Source organism: Lactuca virosa, chromosome 2 (genome assembly GCF_052849685.1).
Source record: "Lactuca virosa cultivar CGN04683 chromosome 2, Lactuca_virosa_CGN04683_v6, whole genome shotgun sequence".
In the NCBI taxonomy this organism is placed as follows: Eukaryota; Viridiplantae; Streptophyta; class Magnoliopsida; order Asterales; family Asteraceae; genus Lactuca; species Lactuca virosa.
This window is the reverse complement of record NC_136427.1, coordinates 94,279,046-94,305,888: the sequence shown is the minus strand read 5'-3', so window position 1 is coordinate 94,305,888 and position 26,843 is coordinate 94,279,046. Positions and strand designations below refer to the sequence as shown.

General features: G+C 35.8%; 1 protein-coding gene across 3 annotated transcripts; it reads left to right on the top strand.

The window, feature by feature from the left end:
- Positions 1 to 598: 598 nt before the first annotated feature.
- On the top strand, positions 599 to 7,730 carry LOC145159299 (stomatal closure-related actin-binding protein 1-like). Of its 3 annotated transcripts, none has more exons than XM_079078238.1 (13): positions 599 to 773; positions 1,067 to 1,369; positions 1,484 to 1,612; positions 1,718 to 1,810; positions 2,089 to 2,229; positions 3,317 to 3,385; positions 3,515 to 3,598; positions 4,206 to 4,386; positions 5,184 to 5,300; positions 5,421 to 5,479; positions 5,577 to 5,711; positions 7,299 to 7,448; positions 7,549 to 7,730. In XM_079078238.1, exons 2-13 carry the CDS (start codon positions 1,088 to 1,090, stop codon positions 7,591 to 7,593), a joined length of 1,485 nt encoding a protein of 494 aa, XP_078934364.1. In that variant the 5' UTR covers positions 599 to 773; positions 1,067 to 1,087; the 3' UTR covers positions 7,594 to 7,730. The 3 variants fall into 3 exon arrangements, with proteins under 3 accessions (XP_078934364.1, XP_078934365.1, XP_078934366.1); XM_079078239.1 differs by lacking the exon at positions 599 to 773 and adding an exon at positions 778 to 883; XM_079078240.1 differs by lacking the exon at positions 599 to 773 and having other exon boundaries at positions 913 to 1,369.
- Positions 7,731 to 26,843: the final 19,113 nt, after the last annotated feature.

Here is a 26,843-nt window from a genome sequence, read left to right as displayed (position 1 = left end):
GGAGGGAGGAACGACATAGATGGAAGTGGGAGGCGCAAATGTCAAAGGTGCACAAAGAAGGAACGTGTGGGAAGGATGAGGAGGGCAAATCGGGGCAATTGAAGTTCCAGTCTCAATTATTGTTAATATTTTAGTGAACTGAGTAAACCAATTTTGTAGACCGAGTGAGAGGTACCAACCCAATAAGATGCAAATCAAACACCCTGACCGGACTGACCGGACTGAGCGGACTGAGTCAGACAAAAACTGACTGGAGCGATCGACACCAAATCAAATAGGCCCTAACCCTAACTCGAAACCCAACATGAAAATAAAAAAGGTTAACATGATACATCATAATAATTTAACGAGTTGGGTTAAGATGAAACTCTCTCTTTCGACACGACACTATATATTTGTGTTGACCATAATTTAAGAAAAAACAAAATACCTTTATATTTCTTCGAATATAAGTCTATAACCCAAAACAATTACTAAAATCTAGGAGAAAGAACAAAACTGATGGGTCCAGCTAATATTTTTTTACAATGCAAGCAAACACACCCAACAGCAACAGCATCATGATAATTTATGAATCATGAGCGTAATAGTATTCCCAATTTAAACCTAGTTCATCAATTTAATTAGTAATTATATTCCCAATTCTGTCTTTGTCTCCCTCCCTCTTTCTCAACTTTCCTTGTTCATGTTTTGACTGCTCTAACAAATTAAATCTTCACCGACTGAAGAAATCTCTCCTCAATTATCTACTTTTGTCTTATTTTACATGTGATGTAAGTGCATTCTTCATTTTCCTCCATGAGTTTCCATTTTACTTTGCTTTGTTTGGTTAAATGTGTATGATTGAAGTTAGGGCTTTGTTCGTTAACAACTACCCCTTAAGGTGAAAATGTCGATATTTAGGGTTTTGCCCCTTTCATGTGTTGCTATTCATACTAGCTGTTGTTTTCTTCATTGATTTTTCGTATCTCCCTTTGCTTGTGTTTTCGTTAATGTCATTCTCTAGTATATCAATACGTTGATTGTTCTAACTTCTAATTCCTTTCTGATTCTTATGATTTTACAGTGTAATATATAAATCGTAACTATGACGAAGGTGGGTCGTGATTTCAGCTATACAATGCAAAGCTTGGCAGTTCCCCCTGTATCTGCAGATGTGATGTTTGCATCTACTCGATTTCCAAACTACAAAATTGGGGCTAATGACAAAATTATGTACGGAAATGAAGACCAAAAGTTGGTTTCTATGAAGGAAGTCATAGCCAAAGAGACTGCTCAGTTGTTAGAACAACAAAAACGCTTATCTGTTCGTGATTTGGCTAGTAAATTTGAGAAGGGTTTAGCTGCTGCTGCTAAATTATCCGATGAGGTTTGTTCTTTGAAAGTTTTCATGATCTTAAAAGTTATAAGAGGCTCTCTTTTAGATAAATAAAATATTTTATACTTTCATTATACTGAAAATCGCTTACTTATGAGGAAACAGGCTAAACTAAGGGATGTGACTTGTTTAGAGAAACATGTTCTTTTGAAGAAGCTTAGAGATGCACTTGAATCACTTAGAGGGCGTGTTGTGGGTAAGAACATGGATGATGTAGAGGATGCCATTGCTATGGTTGGTTTCGTCTTTCTTTGTAGTTCCTACCTTTTTCTCCATTATTTTTTCTTGTAACAATTCTTTCTTTAAAAAGGAATCACTTATTCATATCCATCATTGTAGGTTGAAGCTTTAGCTGTTCAGTTGACTCAGAGGGAAGGAGAGTTAATTCAAGAAAAGGCTGAGGTTAAAAAGCTTGCAAATTTTTTAAAGCAGGTTTGTGTCTTTGTGACAATCTACAGTTTTTCTTCTTTTTTGTTCTCTCTAGACTTTCTTTCTTATATCTAACTGATGCATATTCAAGAAATATATGTTTAGCCATTTACAACTTGTTCATGAGAAGCTTGATTTTGAATAGCTTTTATTCCACAATTTAACAACCAATTGTAGTACAATCGAAGTTGTAGCATTAGGATAAAACAGAATCATTGTAGATTTCTTATATTTTCAAATGATTCTGTTTTTTGTAATTTAATTTTTGTAACTTCACACAGGCTTCAGAAGATGCTAAAAAGCTTGTTGATGAAGAAAGATCTTTAGCAAGGAGTGAAATTGAAAATGCAAGAGCTGCAGTTCAGAGAGTAGAAGAGGCTCTTCAGGAGCAAGAAAGAAATTCAAAAGCTTCTGGAACCCAGGTTTTTTTTGCAATTTTCTAAACAGTCTTTTACAAATGCTCATGATTATTGTAAAAGGAGTGTACACAAAATCAGATTTTTGTGATATATTATGTGGTTATTTCTGAAAGTATATGAACTAAGGTTCTATACTTCTATATATTTGCAACATTTTTTTGTATAATGTGGTTGAAAGGGTAAAAAGGTCCCTCTGGCCCACACCTTTTATAAAAAAGTGACCTCATAAAAAAACTTATGTGCTATTTAACTGAAGTTTGTATCCGAACTATTATCTTCAAGTATCAATATTTTTTGTTATCTAATGATATTGTGATATATTATGATTGTTAATTTGTTATAATATATCATTATATGTTATATTAAAAAGTTTCTATTTAATTAATTCATAAGCTGAGAGTCATTTGTCATTAAAAAAATTCATTCAAACAGTCATCTTTCACCAAACAATATTTTCTGAAGGAGGGGTAAAATGGTCATTTACTGTCATATAGACTGTTCATCCAGCATACAAAAGAAAACAAGCAAACCTTATTTATCCAAAAAACACTTAATGTGGAAAAAGTAAATGCCTTTCCACTAGACAAAACAAATAAAACAATGGTCCACTTAATTAAAGTTTTCTTTTTTGCAAGTTTTACTTTATTAGCAATTTTGTTTACATACAATCTACATTTCATAAATTGATATATTCATTACTTTTAGGCTGTCTTTAACTCTTTTTGACTTTGAAGTCAAAAGAAATATAAACTATTCAAGGATAGTAGGAGCACAGTTTTGTGAAGTTCAGATTTTTTTCTTCCACATTTAACCTTTTTATTTCTACGCCAAATCACCAAAATTACAAACTCCACTCAAAATATCAAATAATTCTATGGTTTTATGAATGTTGAATAATTCAATAAGAAATTGGAGTTAACAACTAATTTTGTGTATGGATGCATGAAAATTTATTAAAAAGGGTGCATATGTCAGATTTCTTATACTATTTATTTCATGGGGCTTTGAGCATTAAAGAGGGTTTGCATATGTTAAATTGTTAACTTATTTTAATGCATTATGATTTATTTATATTTTGTTTTATATTCAGGATTTGGAAGAACTAATGAAGGAGGTTCAAGAAGCCAGGAGGATCAAAATGCTGCATCAGCCTAGCAAGGTATATTCACAACTCAATTTTTTAAATTCCTTTTTGGAGAGTTTTTCTTTTTTTGTTTTTTTAAATATTTATAATTAGCCAATCAAAATCCTTTTTGTGATATTGTAACTTTATATGCTATTTATGCAGGTTATGGACATGGAACATGAGCTTCAAGCATTACGAATTCAACTGGCTGAGAAGTCAAAGCGGTCAATTGAGCTTCAGAAAGAGGTGGGGTTTGACCATTTTGCCCTTTTTCTTTTTTTACAGTCTTATTGACCATTTTGCCCTCTGATTAATTGCTAAGTAAACCATCTTTGTAAATATTAAATGCAACAACATTACGCATTATTGTTGCATTACTCATTGGTTTTTCATGTGCGCCCCACAATTTGAATAGCTTGTAACTTTTTATAAAATTTGCTAATAAGAATTTAATCCATTCTACACTAAAAAGGTCACAAATTGGGCTCTTTCTTTGGTATTTACTAATAGTTTTTTCTTTTTCCTATAATCCTTATCTTTCACTAAAATAACCTTCAAAAAGTCGTCCACTATATCTAATGCTTTTTCCTTTCTATCATTAATTGACAGAAAGTTGTTCATGTTGTTATAGCAAGATTAATTTTAATATCATCAAAATTCCATAATTTTCAAATGTAGCTTTTTCACAATCACTCAGTAATTAACAAAATCTTGGAGGAGAACTTTTTCAATGCATTTGTAGGACCCATAGCTTTCATGTTGTGTGATATTTAAAGGGAAAAGACATAATTTTGGATTTTGAATTCTTAAAAAATAGCAATATTATCTGATTTTGTTTTATTCAAAATTTCAGTTGGCAATCAGTAGGAGGGTAGAGGAAAGCACATCCTACTTGTTTGAATTAAATGGGACACCTGCTTTAGGTTCATATTTACAAATCCAACCATCTTCCAATAAAGCCTCACAACTTTCACAATCTTCTATTCAATGGTATCGATTCACATCTGAAGGTGGAAACAGAGACATTATTTCAGGTATACATATTTTCAGTACATTAATTTAAAACATTAACATAAATATAAAAATAAATAAATATAAGGGGTATAATAGTCTTTCTAAGTTGATAGGGACCAAAACCAATAAAAAGATCCAATTTTGGACCATTGGTGCATCACCAAAACTTTTTGGATTAAAACCACAGGGACCATTTTTGCAATTTTATCATTTGTTTATTACTACATTGTACTATGAAAAATCTACTCATTTATAAGGGTTAATCTCATAAAAGATCTTATATTTTGTGTTATTTTTTTCCTGAAAAATACCATACATTTTTTCATTTTTTTCAATCTGGCCCTTTTAGTCATTTTTTCCAAAAAACTTGTAAAACGTGAGGGTTTTTTGGGAAAAAACTAAAAACGTTGAGGTTTTTCGGAAACAATTTGAAAGTCAAGGGTTTTTTTTCGGGAAAAAAAAGACACAGTTGAGGGTTCTTTCGGAAAAAATGAATAATAACAAGGTTCTTTTCAGAAAAAAAAATAAAGTTGGAGGTTTAAACCGGAAAAACACACAAAATATAAGGTCTTTTATGAGATTAACCCCATTTATAACAATGTCATCCAAATACGAAGTACAATGTCCTTATAAGAAAAGAATTGAAAGTACAATATGCTATAATTGGGTTGATTTTTCAAAAGAGCAATAAAGATGTAATATAAAAAGTAGAAGTAGGATAATGCTTTAATAAACAAATAAATAAAAGTTCAAAGTACATTGCTATTTTTTTTTTTTTTTACATTTAAAAAGTACAATCTCCTTTTGGATTTGGTAGGGGCCACAAAATCTATCTATGCTCCTGAGCCCTCTGATGTTGGCCGGATTCTTCAAGTTGATGTTGTTTCAGATGGTCAAACTATTACACTCACAACATCCGATCCCATTGAACCAGGTTATTTATTTATTTATTTTTTGATATATTCATAATGTTATTGGAGAGTAAAATAATGTAGATCTTTGACCAAATCAAAGTCAATAATATAAATAGATAATTGATTTTTTTTTATAACAGCTGCGGGACTAGGAAACTATGTGGAAGCATTGGTTCGTCGACATGACACAGAATTTAATGTAATTTATGTTCTTTTAGTTTTATTCTAATTTATGTTGATAAGCCATTTTTAGTGATTTGTGAATAATATATTGTTTTAAAAAAAAAAAAATATAGGTAGTTATAATCCAAATGAATGGGGTGGATCATCCTTCAGAGTCTATTCATGTACTTCATGTGGGGAAGATGAGGATGAAACTTTGTAAAGGGAAAACAACAGTGGCTAAAGAATACTATTCACCTTCAATGCAGGTAACCTATAATAGCAATGTACTTATATTATTAATACTAAGTTTTTGACTGAATAAAATAATATAAAAGGTTGGTATGTAAGGTTACTTGTTTAATTTAAGAGAGATGAGATATTTATTAAAACAAATGATAAGTAATTATAGAAACCACAGGGACCCAAACTGTAATTTAGTCTTGTAAAAATATCAAAACCTAGACCGAAAGTGCAGAGCCTTGCCAACTATAGGGACCAAAACTGTAAGTCGATCATTTCTTGCAAATTAAAAACTACACGGACCAAAAGTGTAATTTCGGAAAATTAAAAGTACAGGGATCAGAAATGTAATTCATGCAAACTAAACACTTGAACCAAAAATGTAATTACAGAAAAGTAAAAGTATAGGGACCAAAAGTGTCTTTTGCTTATTTTCTTGTAAATCTAAAAGCACATGGACCAAAAGTGTAACTCTGGAAAATTAAAACTATAGGGACCAAAAGTGTCTTTTGCTATTTCCTTGTAAATTAAAAAGTACATGGACCACAAGTGTAATTCCGGAAATTTAAATCCACAGGGACCAGAAATGTAATTTATGCAAATTAAAATCTAGAAGGACCAAAAATGTAATTTCGGACAATTAAAACTACAGAGACCAAAAGTGTAATTTCTGAAAATTAAAACTGCAGGGACTAGAAATGTAATTCATGCAAACTAAACACTTGGACCAAAAATGTAATTCCGGAAAGTTAAAACTATAGAGACCAAAATTTTCTTGCTTATTTCCTTGTGAATTAAAAAGTACATGGACCAAAAGTGTAATTCTGGAAATTTAAAAACTACAGGGACCAGAAATGTAATTTATGCAAGTTAAAATCTACAACGACCAAAAATGTAATTTCAGAAAATCAAAACTACAGGGACCAAAAGTGTCATTTGATTATTTCCTGCAATATTAGCAATAAGTGACAAATAAAGTGTATTTTAGGGATGTCAACCGGGGAAAACGGGACGGGGAGTGCATCCCCCGCCCCCGCCCCCGAAATTTCCCCGTTCCCCCGTCCTCGCCCCCGCTCCCGAAATGTTCAGCCTTTCTACCCCCGCCCCCGCCCCCGCCCCCGATTAATTTTTGGCTGCCTTTTTTTGGGCTAAAAGAAGTTGTTATTTAGGTTAAAAGAAACTATTTTTTAGGTAACAAATAACTATTTATAGCAGAATTTGACATGTTAAAAATAAAAAAGTTATGGCATCTTAAAAACATTATACAAACAACTTAAAAACATGTTTTTTTTGATGAATTTTGGAAGCTCAGAATCATGTTATTGTTTTTTATATTTATATAATTAATATGTGTAATTTATTAACGGGGTCCCCATGAGGGTTTCGGGACGGAATTGCCTATCCCCGCCCCCGCCCCCGAAATTAAAACGGGGGTTAACCTTGCCCCCGCCCCCGTTTTTTTTTAAAAATATTCCCCCAAACGGGACGGGCCCCCGCGGGAACGGGGTCCCACGGGACTTTTAGACATCCCTAGTGTATTTGTAAGAATGAATTGTTGGTTAATTTATGATTTCATCGTTTTTATTTATTTTTGTAATTTTATAAAAATACAGCTGTGTGGAGTTCGGGGTGGTGGAAATGCTGCAGCTCAAGCATCATTCTGGCAGCCAAAGATCGGAGTCTCATTTGTTATGGGATTTGAATCAGAAAGAGAAAGAAATGCTGCTATTATGCTAGCTAGAAGATTTGCCTTTGATTGTAATGTAAGTCTCGAATCTCTTTCCATGTGAAATGACAATTTTACCCCTGCAGAAAAAGATATTTCAACTTTTTGAATGGTGTTGTTACAACTTACAATTGCAGATCAATCTTGCTGGCCCTGATGATACAGCAGCCCAAAAACCTTAACTTCTGAGAATGAATATGTAATGTATGTATAAGTTTGTATTTGTTAGAAGGACCTGGGATTACTGATTGTGAAATTGTTGCAAACTTTATATTTTTATTTACCATTTTGGCATCGTTTTGTTTGCCTTTTTGGTTTTGCTCGTTTTGGTTCCTCACTGATTGTAACAAGTTTTGTAGTTGTATATGAATTTAATACTACTCACTTGTCTAATTAAATAAAGCTTGCTGCTATAATGTTCGCTATATAAAAACATACACTTTTTTTTATCCTTTTCGATCGGTAACCTTTTTTTTTTGTATAACTTTATCATATTTTGATCAAATCACAATTTAAAATGTTATTAAAAGTTACTTTTTAGGTGTTAGTTGAGTCTATATGCCCCTCATACAATGTGTGTATTGGTCTTTTCAATGTGCCCTGCCGTAAACTCACATTTATGAGGGGTTATTGTCCATGAGGTTCTAAACTAACAACTAACTAGGAAGTTTCGGATTTGGATCGGCGGTTTGTCCATGGGAGCTTGTTCTTGCCTTGCTTTTCCCCATTGTACTTGTAGACCTGTAAAATTTACTCGAATGACACAGTAATCCCTCGAACTCACCTCTCACAACAACAATTCAACAAAATTTGGGCAATCCATACCAAAGTTTCACGAATACGGGTACAAACTAACTATCCTAGACAAATTTCAAAGCAAATTCAACTGTAATCATTTTATTGATACATGCAATGTAAATGATGCTAATGAAAGAATCTACACTCTCGTTTTCATCCCCGAAACTTGATATTTGAAAAACAAAACTTGCTCGAATGCACCCTAAGCTTAAATGTTGTTCATGGGTGCTAGAATGCAAGCTCTTTGCCAAAATCCATGGTCTCCGACTTAACTTCTATAAAATCCAGTGGTTGTTCGTGGCGGCTCAAAGATTTCGATAAAATTTTCTGGCGAGATAAATCGGTTTCACTCTGTGGGGTTTGTAGAGGACTTCACGAGGAACACTTTCGTGGTGTCGAAAATTCGATAGGTGGCCGGAGGTGGCCAGAAATTGCTTGGAAGCAGTGGTATGGTGGTGGCGGCACACCGCGCTCCATCAACTAAGGAAAATTTTTGGGTGAGGTTTGTAGAGGAGGTATAAAGGAAGAGAATGGCAGCAATTTTACAAAATTTCGACCCGTAGAACTCCGACAAATCAAGTTTTTCCGACGAAGGTGAGTGGTGGTAGTTCTTGCGATAAGAGAGAAGGAGGAGATAGGCGCGACTGTTAAGGATGAAAGAATGTTGCTTGTTTTAATTCACTTGGTCAAAAAAAGTCAACATGGTCAAACGTGGTCAACTTCAGAACAACATGACACGCGGGTCACGTTATGGAGCATGCGGGTCGCACATCGACATCAGAAGGGAATAACATTTTTGAGCAATTTGAGTGAGTCCGGGCAGGCCACGTGCAAGGGGGGGGGGGGTGGGGTGGGGTGGGTGCACGTAGTGCGCGTGCTAACTTCAAGATCAAGCTCTTTTTCTTCATTTTTTATGTTTGTCGCTTGCAATAGATGGTCCAAATCATGGGGAAAACTTGATTTTTCAAGAACGAACTCTTTTAAAATCCCAAAAATATTTTCAAAAATCAATTATTCGGTTTAAAAAACACGAAAGCACAATGCTTTCCAAAAATACCCTTCTTTAACGTCTTAGTCGAGACGTCTCCTAACTTTTGCTTCAGTTTCCCGGGACATCCACATGGATGATGTCTAGTGCATTTGCATTGAAGCCTTTCTAAAATGGCTTCAACCGATGCCTGTTGACCTTGAAAATTTGTTTCACCCTCCTTCTAATACAAAGTACACCAAAATATTCCACTTATTATTTATAAAAAAACACATTCGTGTATACTTACATTAACTATTCAATACAAGTAGTTATCAACATGATGATTAATACAATGATATGTCTCTTCTTTAATCATTGCTTCTTAAATAAAGTTACCTACAAAACACATGTTAACAAAAGGATAAGCTATAAAGAGCTTAGTGTGTAATTCCTTATAAGCACATAATAATAATCATTCACAGATACACCAATCATACAGTGTATAGTTTGTCAAGAGTCGTTTATCAATTAAGGATTCACAACTCAACCGTTTTCTTTAATAATAATAGTAATAGTAATGGCCTTACAACTACTCAAGCTGCCATTATACTCTTACATAACACTCATTCTCATTCTTTACAGTCTCTTTACTTATTCTCACTGTCTCTCTAATCTTTTCATGTATACACATATTATTTCTCTTTTATTCTTATTCTCTTTAATCATTTTATATACTAGTTCTCATTCTTTCTCATTATTCTCTCTATCTCAACCTATATACTCATACTCATACTCTCTCTCTCTTTCTCTCTCTCTCTCTCTCTCTCTCTCTATATATATATATATATATATATATATATATATATATATATATATATATATATATATTTCTCTCTCTTCCTCTCTCTCTTTGCATCTCGAGTTCTCTTTCTGCATTTCTATCTTTCTATCTCTCTCTCTCTCTCTCTCTCTCTCTCTATATATATATATATATATATATATATATATATATATATATATATAATTCTCTCTTTACATATCATCTCTCTCTCTCTCTCTCTCTTGTATCTCCAACTCTCTCTCTCTCTCTCTTGTATCTCCAACTCTCTCTCTCTCTCTCTACATCTCTATTATACTCGTCTGTTTACTCGAATAGTATTAAAATACTATAATTTCAAATTACTTTATTTAATAACTCGTATAGCATTAAACAACTATCATTCCTAATTATCACAAATACTCAAATCATACAATATTAATAAATAGCAAAATATTATACCCAAACCTGAGTATGCACAATAATTATCACATATCTAGATAACAATAATGTAGAGAAAGATAATGTTACTCACCTTGTTACTTTGCGGAAACTAACTACTACCCTCGACTTCAAATCTCCAATCGATGTACTTGATTAATCTTCTTTACCAAAAACCTATCCACATATCATGTAGAGTTCCTTAGAGCCCATCTCAAACGATTAAGAGCTTGATAACATTCCAATTCACCAAAATCACATTTTTTGTCCCAATATACTAACTTGACAATTTCTTGTCAAGAAACTGATTAAGCTCCATGAATTAAGCTTGCATATGACTTAATTCATTAAGTTCTATACTCAATTTCACTATTTTATAACTTCCACCTCTTAGGGTGTAACACCTGGTTTCTGGTACACATTTATTTACAATATATTCATATTAGTAGAGCTACTCGACGAGTTGGAAGCCCCAGACTCGTCGAGTAGAAACGAGTTTTGGACGCGGGTTTTAAGCTATTTACTCGACGAGTTGAGACCTTCAACTCGGCGAGTAGGTCTTCTAGCATGAAACCCTAATTTGGGGGTTTTGCACTCTATTTAAGCAATTTAATCGCTACCTTATGGCCTCATTTCCAGCCTCCAAGTCCCAAACCCTAATCCACGAAACCCTAGAGCATTGTGTGAGTGTGTGAGCCATTTTTGAGTGATTTGAAGCTTGTAGAAGAAGAAGAAGCTAGAGGACTCCAAGAGAAGATTGTAGATCTAGAAGCAACATCTCATTCCCTTCACTTTCTGGTAATCAAGTCTCTAACTTGTCTATTAGTTCATTAGATCTCCTTATTTCCACTTTTGAGGGTTTTTGGTTCAAGAAGCTTGACCCTTGGGATATGGACGTCCCCAGCAATGATCCTTTCATATCTGGGATCATTAAGGGTTGTTAAGGCATAAAGGTGCAAACTTTATGCCATTGAAGCTCCCATGCAAGCTCTAAGGTGATGGTTTGGCCTTTTTAAGCCCAAAATGCCATGCATGGAAGGAAAGTATGAGACTTTACATATTCTTTTGGTATCTGGGACCTGGATCTCGGTTTTCATACTTTGGGTTAGAGTAGTAAATCTTTTGGACAAAGATCTATGTCCTAAAAGAACTAGGGTTTTAGCTAAACCCATTAAGAAGGATTATTAGAGGGTAAAGTTGGAAACTTTACCCTTAAAAGGGCATTTCCAGTATGTGGATAATGTATGGACTTTGGATCTAGAGAGTAGAGGCTTAATCTGTTAAGATGGCCCAAACAGACAAAGGAACTCGTCGAGTCCATAGAGGAACTCGACGAGTTGAGTCGGGTTGTCCCGTTTTAGCTTAAGGTAGAACTCGACGAGTCTGTGAAGGGACTCGACGAGTTGATTAGCTAAATCGCGACTATGAGTAGCCAGGGAACTCGGCGAGTCAGGGGGCGACTCAATGAGTTAGATCATGATTTCAGGATTCTAGGACTCGACGAGTTGATGGAGCAACTCGGCGAGTTGGGTCAACCCAGAAGGTTGACTTTGACCAGAATGTTAACTTTGACCAGGGGTAAAATAGTCATTTTACCCTTAGAAGGATTCTCAGTTTTTGATTAAGTGATTATTGTGATAATGATAGTCGGGGAGTCGTTGGAGTAGCCATCAGATATTCCTCACTCGAGATTTTAGCAACCAGCTTGAGAGGTGAGTCCTCTTCTAGTAGGAACGGGTCTAAGGCACCAAGGCCGGTCCGTTTATGTATGTTAGCGATGCCGGGGTTAGCCTGATGTAGTTTATATGTTTTCGGACTTCGGTCCGATGCCGGGGCAAGCCCGAGGAATGTTTGTATGCTTGATGTCTTCGTGATTCTTGCATGTGTTCGTTTATATGTTTCCAGACTTCGGTCCGATGCCGGGGTAAGCCCGAGGAATGTTTAGCCTATATGTTATGTTTATATGTACCGGGTTTCGGTCCGATGCCGGGGCAAGCCCAATCAATGTTTATATGTTTATGCTCTGTGTTTATGTTATATGCTTGTTGATATGATATATGTATACCAGACTTAGGTCCGATACCGGGCGGGGCCCGATGTAGCGGGCAAGGCCCAATGTATGTTATTATGTGATTATGTGTATGGTATGTGGTAGTTTGGGGAGACTCACTAAGCTTCATGCTTACAGTTTTCAGATTTGGTTTTAGGTACTTCCGCTAGCAAGGGGAAGAGCTCGGGATGACTGCATGGCACACACCACAACTTTCAGAGTGGGACGTTTAGACTCTGATATTTTGAGACATGATTTTGATACAATATTTTATTATGATGATTGAGACACATAACTTATGATCGTATTGTGATGTTTGATAAAATATGATTCTCTTAAATGATTTTTAAATGAAATTTTTGCACTGTATTTTTGGGTTGTTACATACGGTTTGAAACCCTAATAATCAATAAACGAATTCAACAATGGAATCTCAACATATGGTTTGTAATTAGCTTCTAAACATTGATAATATCATCATGATCAAGTTATTAATAAGTTATTTCGAGTTTCTAACCTGAATTGAACACTTGCCATTAAAGCTCAAAGGCTTAACCAAAAAGGAAATCAATACCTATATGTGTTTCTATTGATTAGAACTTGTTTCCCTTGATTCTAGCCTTCTCTAGACAACTTCACGGCCTCAAAATCGCCCTAGCAGAACCCTCCTTCGAACCCAGTGAAATATGTTCGTGAATAGAGGTTTAATAGATTAATTATGTGTTTTCTGTGCGTTCTTATGTCGTGATAAGTATATGTTCATGTCATGGTCTCTGGGAATCAAAAAAATACACTGCTGATTCCCTTCCAGCTTTGGGGACATTTTTGTCACAACTTCAAACATGCATATCTTCTTTGTTTCTTATCCGTTTTTATTATCTTTATATCCATGTGAAGTCAGGAACACTGTAACGTCCCGTTCCTGGTACGTATTTAATTCGTTAAATGTCATTTTATTAAGAGCTACTCGACGAGTAGTAGCCCTAACTCGTCGAGTAGATGCCAGGTTTGGGCGCGGGTTTTAAGTGATCTACTCGGCGAGTCCACGCCTTGACTCGACGAGTAGGCCAGTCTGGGGGGAACCCTAATATTTAGGGTTTGCACCCTATTTAAGCAACATTATGGGCCTCTTGTCTAGCCTCCATCACCTCCAGAGCATTAATCCCGAAACCCTAATCCTCCATAAGTGAGCTTGAGCTTTCATGGTTATATTGAGAGTTATTTGGTGTATCTTGAAGTTAGTGGAAGAGGTGGAAGCTAGAAGATTCAAGGGAGAAAGAGTAGACCTAGAAACCTCATCTCATTTGCCATCTTTTCTGGTAATCAAGCTTCATACTTGACTTGTAGTTTCATAGATCTTCTTATTGTCATTTTTATGGAGTTTTGGGTCCAAGAAGCTTGATTCTTGAGACTTGGACGTCCCAAGTCGATTTACCCTCAGATCTGGAACCTTGGAGGGTCCTCATGGCATAAAGGTGTCATCTTTATGGCCCTGAGAACCCCAAGTATGAAATAAACCCCATTTCTTGGTCTTTTGAGCATAAAAGTCCCATGCATGAACGTAAAGTTCATGACTTTACGTGTCATACCGATCTTAGGAGCCTAGATCTACCTTCTGGATGAGTTTTGCACATAAGAAATCGAGTTATGGACTTGGACATGCATAGACTCGACGAGTCGTTCTTGGGACTCGGCGAGTCGTGGGTTGGTTCCCAAAACTGTTATGATTCATAGGAACCCAGTTGAGTTTAGAAGGGATTTAGATGAGTCCAGGGAAGGGACTCAACGAAATAGACATAGCCATGGATCTGAAGACCATGGGACTCGACGAGTGCAGGAACGTACTCGGCGAGTCCAAGGCCATCTCCTAACTTATGAAGATGGACTCGACGAGTTGTTCATACAACTCGGCGAGTCACAGACTAGACACGTTCATATGATGAAGATGAACTCGACGAGTTCAGGAGGAACTCGGCGAGTTAGATGAAGATTGTCCCGATGATATGATTGAAGGAGAACTCGTCGAGTTCTTGCTAAACTCGACGAGTAGAGTCGGGTTGGGGGCGGATAAAAGAATAGGTACTCGGCGAGTTGTCGGGCCAACTCGGCGAGTCATGTCAACTGGAATGTTGACTTTGACCAGAATATTGATGTTGACCAAGGGTGAGATGGTTATTTCACCCTGAGATTAGTTATCAGTTTTTGACTATGTGTCATTGTGGGAATTACAGCCGGAGAGTCACAGGAGCAGCAGCCAGATAATTCTCACTCAGGGTTTCAGCAGCCAGACACACGAGGTGAGTGTCTCTTCAGTAGGAACGGGTCTAAGGCACCAAGGCCGACCCGCAGTATGAGTTTATTATTAGTCGAGTGTGGGCGGGGCCCGTATCTCTTAGTTAGCTGAGGGTGGGCGGGGCCCGTATCTCCTAGTAGTTTGGTTGCAATATGATTCATGATTGAATGATAGATTCAGTATACTTGTTTCTGTGTGATACTTGTATGACAGTATAGTAGCTGAGTGTGGGCGGGGCCCGTATCTCATAATAGCTGAGTGTGGGTAGGGCCCGTATCTCATAGCAGGCGAGTGTGGGCGGGGCCCGTATCTCAAGGATAGCAGAGTGTGGGCGGGGCCCGTATCTCATAGTCAGTGGAGTGTGGGTGGGGCCCGTATCTCCTAGTTGCATGTTATATGTGTATGGTATGTGGTAGTTTGGGGGAGCTTACTAAGCTTCGTGCTTACGGTTTTCAGTTTTGGTTTCAGGGACTTCCACTAGCAAAGGGAAGGGCTCGGGATGATCGCATGACACACACCACAGTCTTCAGCCTGGGAGTTTCACTCTGATATTTTGTTATGAGATTTATATACAAGACAGATTTTTATGATATGTTATGATACATGACCCACGATTTTACTTATGATATTGGATGGTTTATGATTTTTAGAATGATTGAAAAATGAAATTTTTGGGCCGTATTTTGGGGATGTTTCAAACACATTCTACAACTAGATGAAGTCACTTCTCACTGAATTAATACAGGTCTTAATCTATTAAGTCACAAAGTAGGCCTAAAAACATAAAATTCCCCTTTTACCCTTTTGACAAAAAATGCAACTTTTCATGCATTCTTACTCTTGAACTTACTCATATAACCTCTTCTTTCTGAATTAAACTCTTCTTGGACATTTTAATGAAGTCACAACTACATAAACTCATCTTTTTATGATAAATTACCAAATTACCCTTTTGGTCAATATTTGACTAAAAGTCAAATCTTTCTAAATTTTGGGTTGTTACAAATCTTCCATCCTTTAAGAGATTTCGTCCTCAAAATATTTTCTTACTCTCATGGCCATTTTATCATTTAATGGCCTCCATTCTAAGGTTATTCTCTTATTTAGCCTCATAACTCAAAATAACAATATACTTTCCTATTCATTGCATTATTAATGCAACCATCAAGATCTCTTCATTTCTTTACTCTACATGGTTGTTAAGGGACGTCTATTATTTTATCTACTCTTATGCAATCTATTTGCATTCTCAATATAAATTTCCATCTTTTGTCCCACTTTTACCCAACCATGTGCATAACTTATCTTTTTCTCATATGTATGGTTTCAAACCAAAGCACTTCTTAGCTATCTACTGTTTTCTCACCATTTATCATACTTTTAGTCTATTTCATCTTGTGTGTTATTGTATCTTACTCTTCTCAAGCCCTTTATCTATTACTCATCTCTTTACAAAATATTATCACACATCTTGTTACACTTGGTGTTCTCTTATCTTTACATAAAATGCTTCATTAAATCTTACATTTATCACAACTCGTTATCATATTCTCATTATAAGTGCTTTATATTCTTTCACTATAAACAAATATGTCAAGGTTAACATCTTAGTTATCAAAACTTTCTCTATGATACCAATCTTAATGTATGTTCTCTCTCTGACTCTAACCATTCCTTACTTATAGTATTTTACTTACTATCAGTCACAACTCTTCACTCTTTGCAACTGGTAGTATTCCTCTTACTACTATTCAAAATCCACTATAACATTTGGTTATTCTCAAATAATAGTAATTCTATTACTATTAGTCATAACTTCAAGCTATAACTACTCACTCCTCATCATCTAATTCTCATTAAAGACATAATTCAAACTTTTACTTTAAAAGGGCTTAATACAATATTTATTTTTTAATGCTCGTGATAATTAATTATAATAATTAATTAAGATATCAATCAAATAAACTCTCAACTCTTAACTCAGCTTTGTATATGCAAGCAATAATGTATTATATGATAATCAATGACTTTTCGATTCTTAATAATGATATCAATGCTTTGATGATATCATATTCTCATCAATTAACTCACACAAATTTTAACTCATTTTTATTTATGAGTAACCAAAAGCTCGTCTTCTTCCAATATCCACAACTTTCTTTTCAATCTTGTTTTATCATATTATTTTACTGTTTCTATTTATTACTCTAGTTGTGTTACTCACACTCTATTCTACTTACTCTATTTCAAACATTTCTCATGTCTCCTATGAGTTTGAACAACTCACATATTTCTCTTATGTTTAGACACCTCTTGTGTTTTAATTTACTATTCATTTTATTTAACTATTTGGTAGTGATCGACTTTAATTGCAAGGGAAAATGGTATCGACAATACAAATCGATACTTCTCTCCTAGTACATTATCACGTCGCAACTTCTAATTAGTCTTCTGTGTATAGCAATCTACTACTTAACCATGTCGTGGTCTCTTTTTAACCGCGTCGTGGACTCAAAGTACATTGTCATCTTTTTCTTAAAGTATTACTCTGATTCTTTGGTGATGTGTAACATTAATCGTTAGGGAGAAATGATCCTGACGATTTCAATCAAATAAATCCTTCTCGAAATACCTCCTAACCATTCTAATTTAATATCTCTGCTCATTCAATAATTTTAACTCTAACTCAAATATATCTATTTCTTCTTTTAGTACCTTTAACTCTAGCAACCAAAATTTCTCATCTCACCTCCACTTAAGCATGTTTAATATATGCTTCTTAACCCTTTTAAACACCACAAATTTATTAGTTATACTAATTCTAAACAAGTTATCTCATATATGATTCGTAGATAATGTAGTTGCACAACACCTAGGAAATTTTAAAACAATAACTCATTTCACTTACTCACACACACCAGACGTGTCGCAAGCCAACTCTATTTGCGCCACGATATATCAAAGTACATTGCTACTTTTAACTTTACTATTACAATTGTACTTTTTACAATTAAATCTTGTCACTCAAGCAAATTTCAAATATCTGTAACATATTCTTATTAATGTTAATTTTAAAAGATATAAAAAATTATTCACATATTCACAAAAATGACCACATCACAATTATAGTCAAATAAATCTCCCAATGTCTCTAACACATAAAATTCACGTATTATAAGCAACACCTCTATGATGCCAAAAACTCATTTATAATGCTAATGGCTTTGTGACTACTTAAGCCATATTTTTTTTAACAATTCTCGAAATGGATTTTTAGCCACTTTAGCTACCATTACAATCGTCATAAGATACTCATTATGTGACCTCAATTCTCTCGTTACTCAATACCACAAGAAACTTAGCATGTGATATATATTATATAATAACTCTGCACCACTATACACAATCTCGACTCTCTATTTTCAATACATACATACAAGAGCTATACTCAACTCTTTACACTATATAACTATACTACAATTGTATTACACTTACTCAAAATATTTTACCGCAAAATACTCGTTATGTGGTTTACCATAACTATTCTCTCTACTCGTCGGGTATTGTCACAAAACTCATATTGTCACTCACATACTCTTATTTTAGTGATAATTAAAACTTTCACTACTCAACTCTCAAATTCACAATATCAATAAATAATAATTAAGGTATAAACACCAAAATATTCTCTAGTTACATATAATAGTTAACTAACTTGTACTCGTATAGTTAAGTTAACTTATACTCCTCTTCTCTACTCATTCGTTTAAGTTTAAGAATCTAACACTAGATACATAATTCAGTCAAACCACGACTCTGATACCAACTTGTTACACCCTCCTTTTGAAACAAAGTACACCAAAAAAGTTTCACTTATTATTTATAAAAAGCACGTTCGTGTATACTTACATTAACTATCCAATACAAGTAGTTATCAACATGATCAGTTCAAAGAAAACTTAATACAATGATATGATTCGAGTATCATAATCTCACTTCTTCAATCCTTGCTTCTTAAATAAAGTTACCTGCATAACACATGTTAGCAAAAGGATGAGCTACAAAGAGCTTAGTGAGTAATTCCTTATTTCAAGCACATAATAATCATAACTCATAAATACACCAATCATACAATGTATAGTTTTTCAAGACTCGTTTATTAATTAAGGATTCACAACTCAACCATTATCTTTAATAATAATAGTAATAGTAATGGACTTACAACTACTCAAGCTGCCATTAGACTCTTACTTGATACTCATTCTCATTCTTTACTTTCTCTTTACTTATTCTCATTGTTTCTCTAATCTTTTTATGTATACACATTTTATTTCTCTTTTATTCTCTTATTCTCTTTACTCATTTTCTATACTAATTCTCATTCTTTCTCATTATTCTCTCTATCTCAACCTATATACTCATACTCTCTCTCTCTCTCTCTATATATATATATATATATATATATATATATATATATATATCTTTTCTCCTAATTTTATCTCTTTATCTCTCTCTACCTCTCTCTCTATTCCTCTCTCTTTCTTTGCATCTTGAATTCTCTTTTTGCATCTCTCTCTCTCTCTCTCTCTCTCTCTCTCTCTCTCTCCGTATGTCCAATTATCTCTTCGCGTCTCTATCTCTCTATCTTACTCTCTTTATGAAGGGCCAATATATATGGTTTGGGCTAGGCAACAATGTATAGATGAGTTAGGGCATTTGACAATGTATTTTGGAGTCTATTGTGTGTGTTTGACGTTTTCGGTCTAGGTGTGATCGAAAACCTGTTTTCGGTCAATGTCTATTGGTATATATAGTCTTGTCAGGTCATTTGTCAGGGTTGTTGAAAGTTGTTGATCCGTGAGTGGTTCAGTGTATTTTCGGTCCATTGAGTTGTATCCGAAAATTTTGTGTGTGAATTGTATGCAAGCTCAAGTTTCATTCCACTTCTACTCAATTTCTTCTTTGTTTTCTTATGCTTGATTGATCATTGGTATAGATCCTTCCATCAAGGACCATACAATTGGTATCAGAGACTCACCGGTGTCAATTAAGCTTGTTCATCAGTTCTCGGTTTTCACAGTCTTTGTTCTTCACGTTCTCAGTATCTTGAAGTGTACTGTTTGCTCGAGTTTTGAAGACCAGATCAGAATCTGCATCGTTTGGAGTTGAAATCAACTTGGAATTCAGCTTTTCGGTTGAATTCTCAGTGTTTTCGGTTGGATCTTCATCAACCGAAAACTCATCTTCATCGGATTTTTGTCAAGATCAGTGTATTTGGAAGCTGTGTTTGGAAGTTTCATTGTGTGGAAATCAGAATCAGATCAGAAAACTACGTTTCCCATTGAAAATTGTTAGTTTTCGGTTCAATCTTCAGAAACCGAAAACTATTATTCAAGTTCTTCTTAAACCGAAAACTGTTATTCATCAGAAAAATTTCAAGTTCTTCAACCGAAAATCATCCTCTTTGCTTGAATCTTCAAAAACCGAAAACCACTTGAATCTTCAAAAACCGAAATCTCCTTAATCTCCAGAAACCGAAAACTCCATCAACCAAAAACCCCTTTTATCCTATTTCTCCTTTCAACCGAATTCCTCGTTTTCGGTCAACACCACTCTACCGAAAACCTTCATTCTTTGATCATTTTGTTTATTTTTCAAGTTAATTTTTATTAAAATTTAAAAAAAAAACAAAAACAACAAAAATCAAAAACAAAAATGGAATCTCAAAGCATGTCAGCTCACCATGAATTAGATGCGATTATGGGAACCACTTCTCGAATTCCCCGACTGTTATCCACAGAAGGATTTCCAGAATGGAAATATCGGATCGAGAAGTACATCAAAATGAAGGATTTCAAGATATGGCGAAGCATTCTTAGAGGTCCAATCCGCATCACAATCACACTGGAAGATGGAACCATAACTGACAAGCAGGTTGAAAATTACACGGACGATGATTTTGAGAGAGTTGAGGAGCAGGAAAAGGCTCTTGCTACACTTACCATGGGATTATCTCCAGAAATCGCTCAAGGTTTCTGTGAGTATACATCAGCAAAGGCCTTATGGGAAGCACTGATAGAAGTCTATGAAGGCAACGAAGACATGAAACAGAGTCGCCAAGACATGCTGCGACAAAAGTTCAATATGTTTAACCATGTGTTGGGAGAAACACTTGAGAATCAGTTGCAGAGATTTATCATACTTACCACAGAAATGAGCTCTGCTGGTGTTATGGTGACTAGGTCAGAGATAAACAAGAAGCTGCTAAACTCTCTACCAAAATCCTGGGATATGAATGTCTCAGTGATCAAAAAGACCAAAGATTTGAACAGGTTTAGTTTGGCTGAAACAATGGTGATCATCAAGGCTTGCGATCTTGATGATAAGCAGAGGGAGATTAACCATGTCAATTCATACTCCACAGCAAATCTTGGGATCCAAACCACCAACAACACTGCTTTCTCAAGCTTCTCAACTCCTCAAGCTCCTCCAGTTTCTCATGTTACACATGCTCAACCTTTTGTGACTCATCAGTCTACCTCATATGTGATCCCTCAAATGCAAAACATTCAAGTTCTTCAACCTCAATCTGTATCTCAACAAGTTGGTTCTAGTGTTGGTTCATCCTCGGTTGCACCCAATCAATCTCATGGATTCAGTTCTCAAGCTTCATCTTTAAAAGAAAAGGAAGAAAATCTGGCCCTCGCCACTGGTCTGGTTAACTGCTACAATGCTTTTGTGGCCGGAGAGCTTTCCCCACAACTGTCTTTTGCTGACCTAGACCAGATCCATCCAGAGGATGTGGAGGAGATGTACATCACCTGGCAAATGGCCATGGCGGTTTTCAGGGCAAAGCAGTTCTCCAAGAAAACAGGAAAGAACAATTGGAGTGTGAATTCCGACAAGAAAGTGGGATTCAACAAAGGAAAACTGCGATGTTACAACTGCCATGAGCCTGGACATTTTGCAAGGGAGTGTCCAAAGCCAGACCGAAGAGAGAATTCTGAACGAACCATGGTGCCGGTGAACAATGTCAACAGAGGATCATCTTCAAGCAATCAAACTGCTAACTTGGCGATGGTGGCCCAATCCTTTGATTGGGAAGATCAAATTCAGGCTCTGAATATTTCAGGACCTGAAAATGCACATCTGGCCCAAATCAAGGATTGTGTGGAGGAAGAAGCAGAGAGAGACCCAGAAGAAGAGATGATGAATCTTCAGTTTGCGTTCATGGTGCAAACTACTCCTGAGCCTGTCAAACCCGAGGTCAGTGAATTTCGTTGCTCTCAATCTTGCATTAAGACTGTTAAATTCTTACGTGAACAAATTGAATTAATCAAGAGAGAGAACGAGGACCTTAAATATGAGGGATACACTCTTAGGAAAAATCAAAAGCCTTTAAAGACACAATTAGAAAATAAAACAAAGGACTTTAAGAAACTGCAAGAGGATTACAGCAACAAATGCGAGAACTATGATCATCTCAAAAGAAAATTTGCTGCTGTGACCGCTGAGCTTGACGCATTGAAAAATCGTTTTGAAAATGCTGAATTTAATTTTAAAAAATTCGATGGGTCAGGTGAAATAGTTGCAAAAATGATAGAGGAACAGATGCAGTGGAAGGACATTACTTGTGGAAACCAAAAGAAAGTAGGATTAGGTTTTGAGAGTATCCCTCCTCCATTCAATCATAACTATTGATGAACCAATGAATCGAGTATTGAATTAATCAGAGTATGAATTCAAGTACGAATGCAAGACTGAACACCAGATGTAAATATGATCTTGTTTCAGCTTGATTTACGCTTTCGAATGTTTACAGAGAAAATAGACAGGTCTGTAAAAACTCTTATCTAACTCTAGTAAATAACCCCTATTTATAGGGAACCGAAAGCGTACAAAAAATATACTAAGGCATTGACTCTAAAGCTTCGAATAAAAGCGCCCTAGTAAAATATATTACAAAACATTCGAAGAGTACAAAATATACTTCGACTAATTACAACAATTCGACCCTTACAATCTCCCCCTTTGTAATCATAGTCGAAGTCTTCAATTCGTAAGAAGTGTGATGGAATACAGTAACACTCTTCGAATCTCCGTGTACCAGGAGATAATCTTCTTCAGCTCTTTCTTGTCTCCTTCATTGTTCTTCTTGCAATGATTCATACGAACAATCAAGTTCGTATATTGAGATGTTGAATATCTCTCTACTTCACTTGCTTGGAATAAGAACCGTTTAGCTTTTCCAGCTTTGTCTTTTCCTGCGAAGACCATTCCAAAAGGCTTCAGGAAAATTTTACCATCAGCATATTTCTTCAATTCCGCCTGAGTCTTCGTAGGAGCCATCGTTGCTTTTATTTCCATTCCTTTGGCAGTAGCTAATTCCACATCTGTTAGTGCCAAGCACTCATAATAGTTTTCGATAAAAATATTGATGTGAGTAACTCCAAGCTTGAATTCATCTGGTTCATTGTTTTGAAGGAATGAAAATTATTTGTTTTTTAGAAGTAATGCAACTTGTATAAGATCATACAAGTTCATCAATGGAAAATCAGCAACAGTGAATTCACAAATATTTCCATTTGCCCTGGCAACCACATACTTAACATTCTGGACTGTGTTTTCAAAAATCACATCCTTTTTCATACTTATGACCTTCTTGATTTTTATTAAAGACCAAACTTCCTAAGGGGCTTTTCCAAGAACAACATGAAAACGAATTTTCATGTGTGTACCTTCATCCTTATTTTTAAAATTCCCTTCTGCTTTGAACTGAGGCATGATAAACATCATTTCATTTATGGGAAAATCCAGCTGGCTTGCATCAGTATTCGTGACCAAATAACTCTGCTTTGGTTTCTTCTCGAACGTATACATGTGATTAAAAGCAACCTTGGCCTCAATTGTTTCGTAATTATAATGTTTAGCTGGATCACCTTTATCCATTCCCTTCGGATCACTAGCACGCTGAGTCATAATGCTTTGAATAATCCTCAGTTTTTCAATTTCAGCTTCTGCTTCGGCCTTCTTTTCCTCTTTCGACTTTTCCACTACAATTGATTTCCCTTTATCTTTCAAGGCTGGATTGACAATTATCTCTTTTGGATTAGAACCACTCCCACCAGTCTCTGAAGATTTACCGATAACAATTCCTTTCGAAATTGGTCTTGCAATTGGCATTGTTGTTACAACAGTTGAAGTAACCAGTTCAGCAGAAACTATTACTGGTTTTGTTGTTGGGATTTTCGAAGAAAAGACTTTTCCCACAACTTTCGCATCTTCTCCACTAGTCTTCGACTCACTAGTTTTTCGTTCTCCCCCTTGCACCCCTGTGAAAACAGGTGGGTCAATCGTTGTTGGAAGAAGACTTGATATGTGAAAGAGAGGAGCAAGTTGCTTGTTGAGAATGGCTTCGAAATGGATAAATTTCTGTGATAAAAATTCAGGAGTGATCAAAGAAGAAGAAACCGGCCTGTCAGAAATTTCTTTTAACTCATTGAGCAACTTAAGCACTTCCTCAAAGCTTGCACTTTCGGATGTTGAAATTTGAGTTAGTTGAGGACTCAAACTTTCATACAACTTAACAAAACGTGTGACTGCATCACAAATGATATCAACCTTTTGATTTAATGATGCATAATCTTGTTGAACAGTGACAATTTCTTTTTGCATATCTTCACGAAGTTCGTGAATTTGCAAATTTACATCCTCCCTGACCTTCTTCACTTCTTGCACAAAAAGAACATGCCTTTCCTTTGCGACATTCTTCAAATTTTTTACATCACTGGTAAACATTGAATTTTGAGATTTGATCCGAAGTTCATTATTTTGATCATTATAATCAACCTTCTCCAGAATTCGAGACTCAGAGTCAGTAATCATTCCAGATACTTTGCTAACCACTCTGACTTCGAGCATTTTCAACAGTGAATCAACCTCCAAACTAGAAACAGATGAACCACCCCCTAGATCTGCTTGAGATTGAATTATTGAATTCAATTTCTGATTCAGAATTTTGAACTGCTTCATGGTCATCAACATATGATCGGGAAACTGTTCTTCTTCTTCATGAAATTCCAATTCATCAAACATACCACCAAACCCCTCATTATCAGTCTCTGTCTCCATAAACACGGTTTCTTGAACAGGTGAAGTTGGTTTGGGTGGCTCAGTAGATTGTGAAGAAAAAATAGAAGTAAAGGGTTGATCAAGAATGTGTTCGAATGTTGGGGAATCCGTGGTTGAAGTAAGAGGAGTAGTGGATAATGGTAAAGAAACAATACTTTCAAAAGGAGCAGAAGTAACGTGACCTTGAGATTTATTTTTCGAACCTCCTTCACCCATATCGACATTTGCATCCGTATCAGATACGTGTGCATGGATGCCTGAAGTTCGAACCGCCTCAGAAACTGATTTGGCAATCGAATCTTCGGGTGGTATGACAACTGTCTTCTCAGGAGTGGAACTTTCTGTAAGATGAGTAAACTCCGGGGTTTCTGGAATTCTTTCATCATGATCTTCTGTTGACTCAGTAGAAATCACGAGTTTTCGAGTCTTCTTCTTCTTCTTCTTTGACAAACGTTTGGCCATATCCTCAGCCCTTCGTTTCTTGGACACCGGAGAAATAGGTGCTGGCACTTCTCGAATTAACACACCTTGATGAGTGATTTGAGGTTTTCGAACCACTTTGTGTGTAGGAGACTTGCTTTTGTGAGTGGACTTCATTTTGATTCTTCGAAACATTCCAGTCTTCGAAGGAATGATTACATTCTCTTGTGATTCTTCAAGAATGGGCTCAATCACTTGAGTATCAGCAACTGATACTTCAACGATTTCAGGCTTCTTCTTTGGAGATTTCGAAGATTTTGACTCAGTTTCATTCTTCTTCGTCTTCTTGGATTTCATATCATCTCTATCCAAGAGTATGCCAGTTTCGACTGAAGAATCAATAGTCTTCAAATATGCCACCAAGACAGAGTTCGAAGGATCAACTCTTTTAAGCATAGCATCTGGAATACGAGCAACTGATGGAAAAGCTTCAGCATTATCTGTGACATCCTTCGGATAGTGGTATGATTGAAAAACTGCTTTGTGTTCATCATTGGGTACCAAAATCCCCTCCTTATTGTAAAAGTATTGCAAAATCAAACTCCAGTATCTTGCACACGAAATACCATGAATAGCATTCGTGTGTTCTACACCTTTTTGAAATTCCTTCCACAACTGTGTAGAATAATCTACTTAAAGATCATAATAAATGCCAGCAATCATGGCATAAACCTCCATTCTTCCTTTATCAAGACCAGCAGATCTCCCAGTCAAACATCGTAGAAAAATACCAAATAAGAAATTCCATAGGCGTGGAAGACCAGACTTCTTAAAATCACTAATCTTGGACAATGGTGGCTGATATCCCATTTCATTAAACATGTGAACGATTTGTGGAAAAGTAAATGAAACATATGGAGGCGAATTCGGAATATCAAGAATTTGGCAGAAGAGTTTCTTGGATAGCCTGACCTTTTTATCGTTCACCAGATGAAAAGTAATCGTATCAGATGCTTTGTTGTAAGTCGCAGTTGATCCTGCTTGAGAAAGCTAGGACAATGGAACAGAGAAAGAATTGAACATCGCCTTTGCCAAAACAGAGTTCTTCAAGGCAACTATTAGCATCTTCAATTCTTCCGGGTACTGAGAAACTTCACCCTCCAAGTAATAGTTTGTTGCTTGAATCTTCATTATTGGTAATGAAGAGGCATCTTCAGTGGTATGAGAATCAACATGAGCAGAAGTCGCCATTGTTAGGGTTTGAAGATAATAATGAACAGAGAATTTGTGAAATTTGCTTTTTGATCGCGTAAACTGACAATGAACCCTTGAATCCCCTTTTATATGTAACCCTGAAGTTTGAATTTGAAGCGGGATGTGTATTTAATGATATCCGACGTGACACCTTGAAAGTCGGACCATTACTGCGGAAAAGTAGCCATGCGTCAAAAAGTAGCTGTCACATCACCTTGAAAACCGGACAGAATACCATACGTCATTTATAAACAGCCT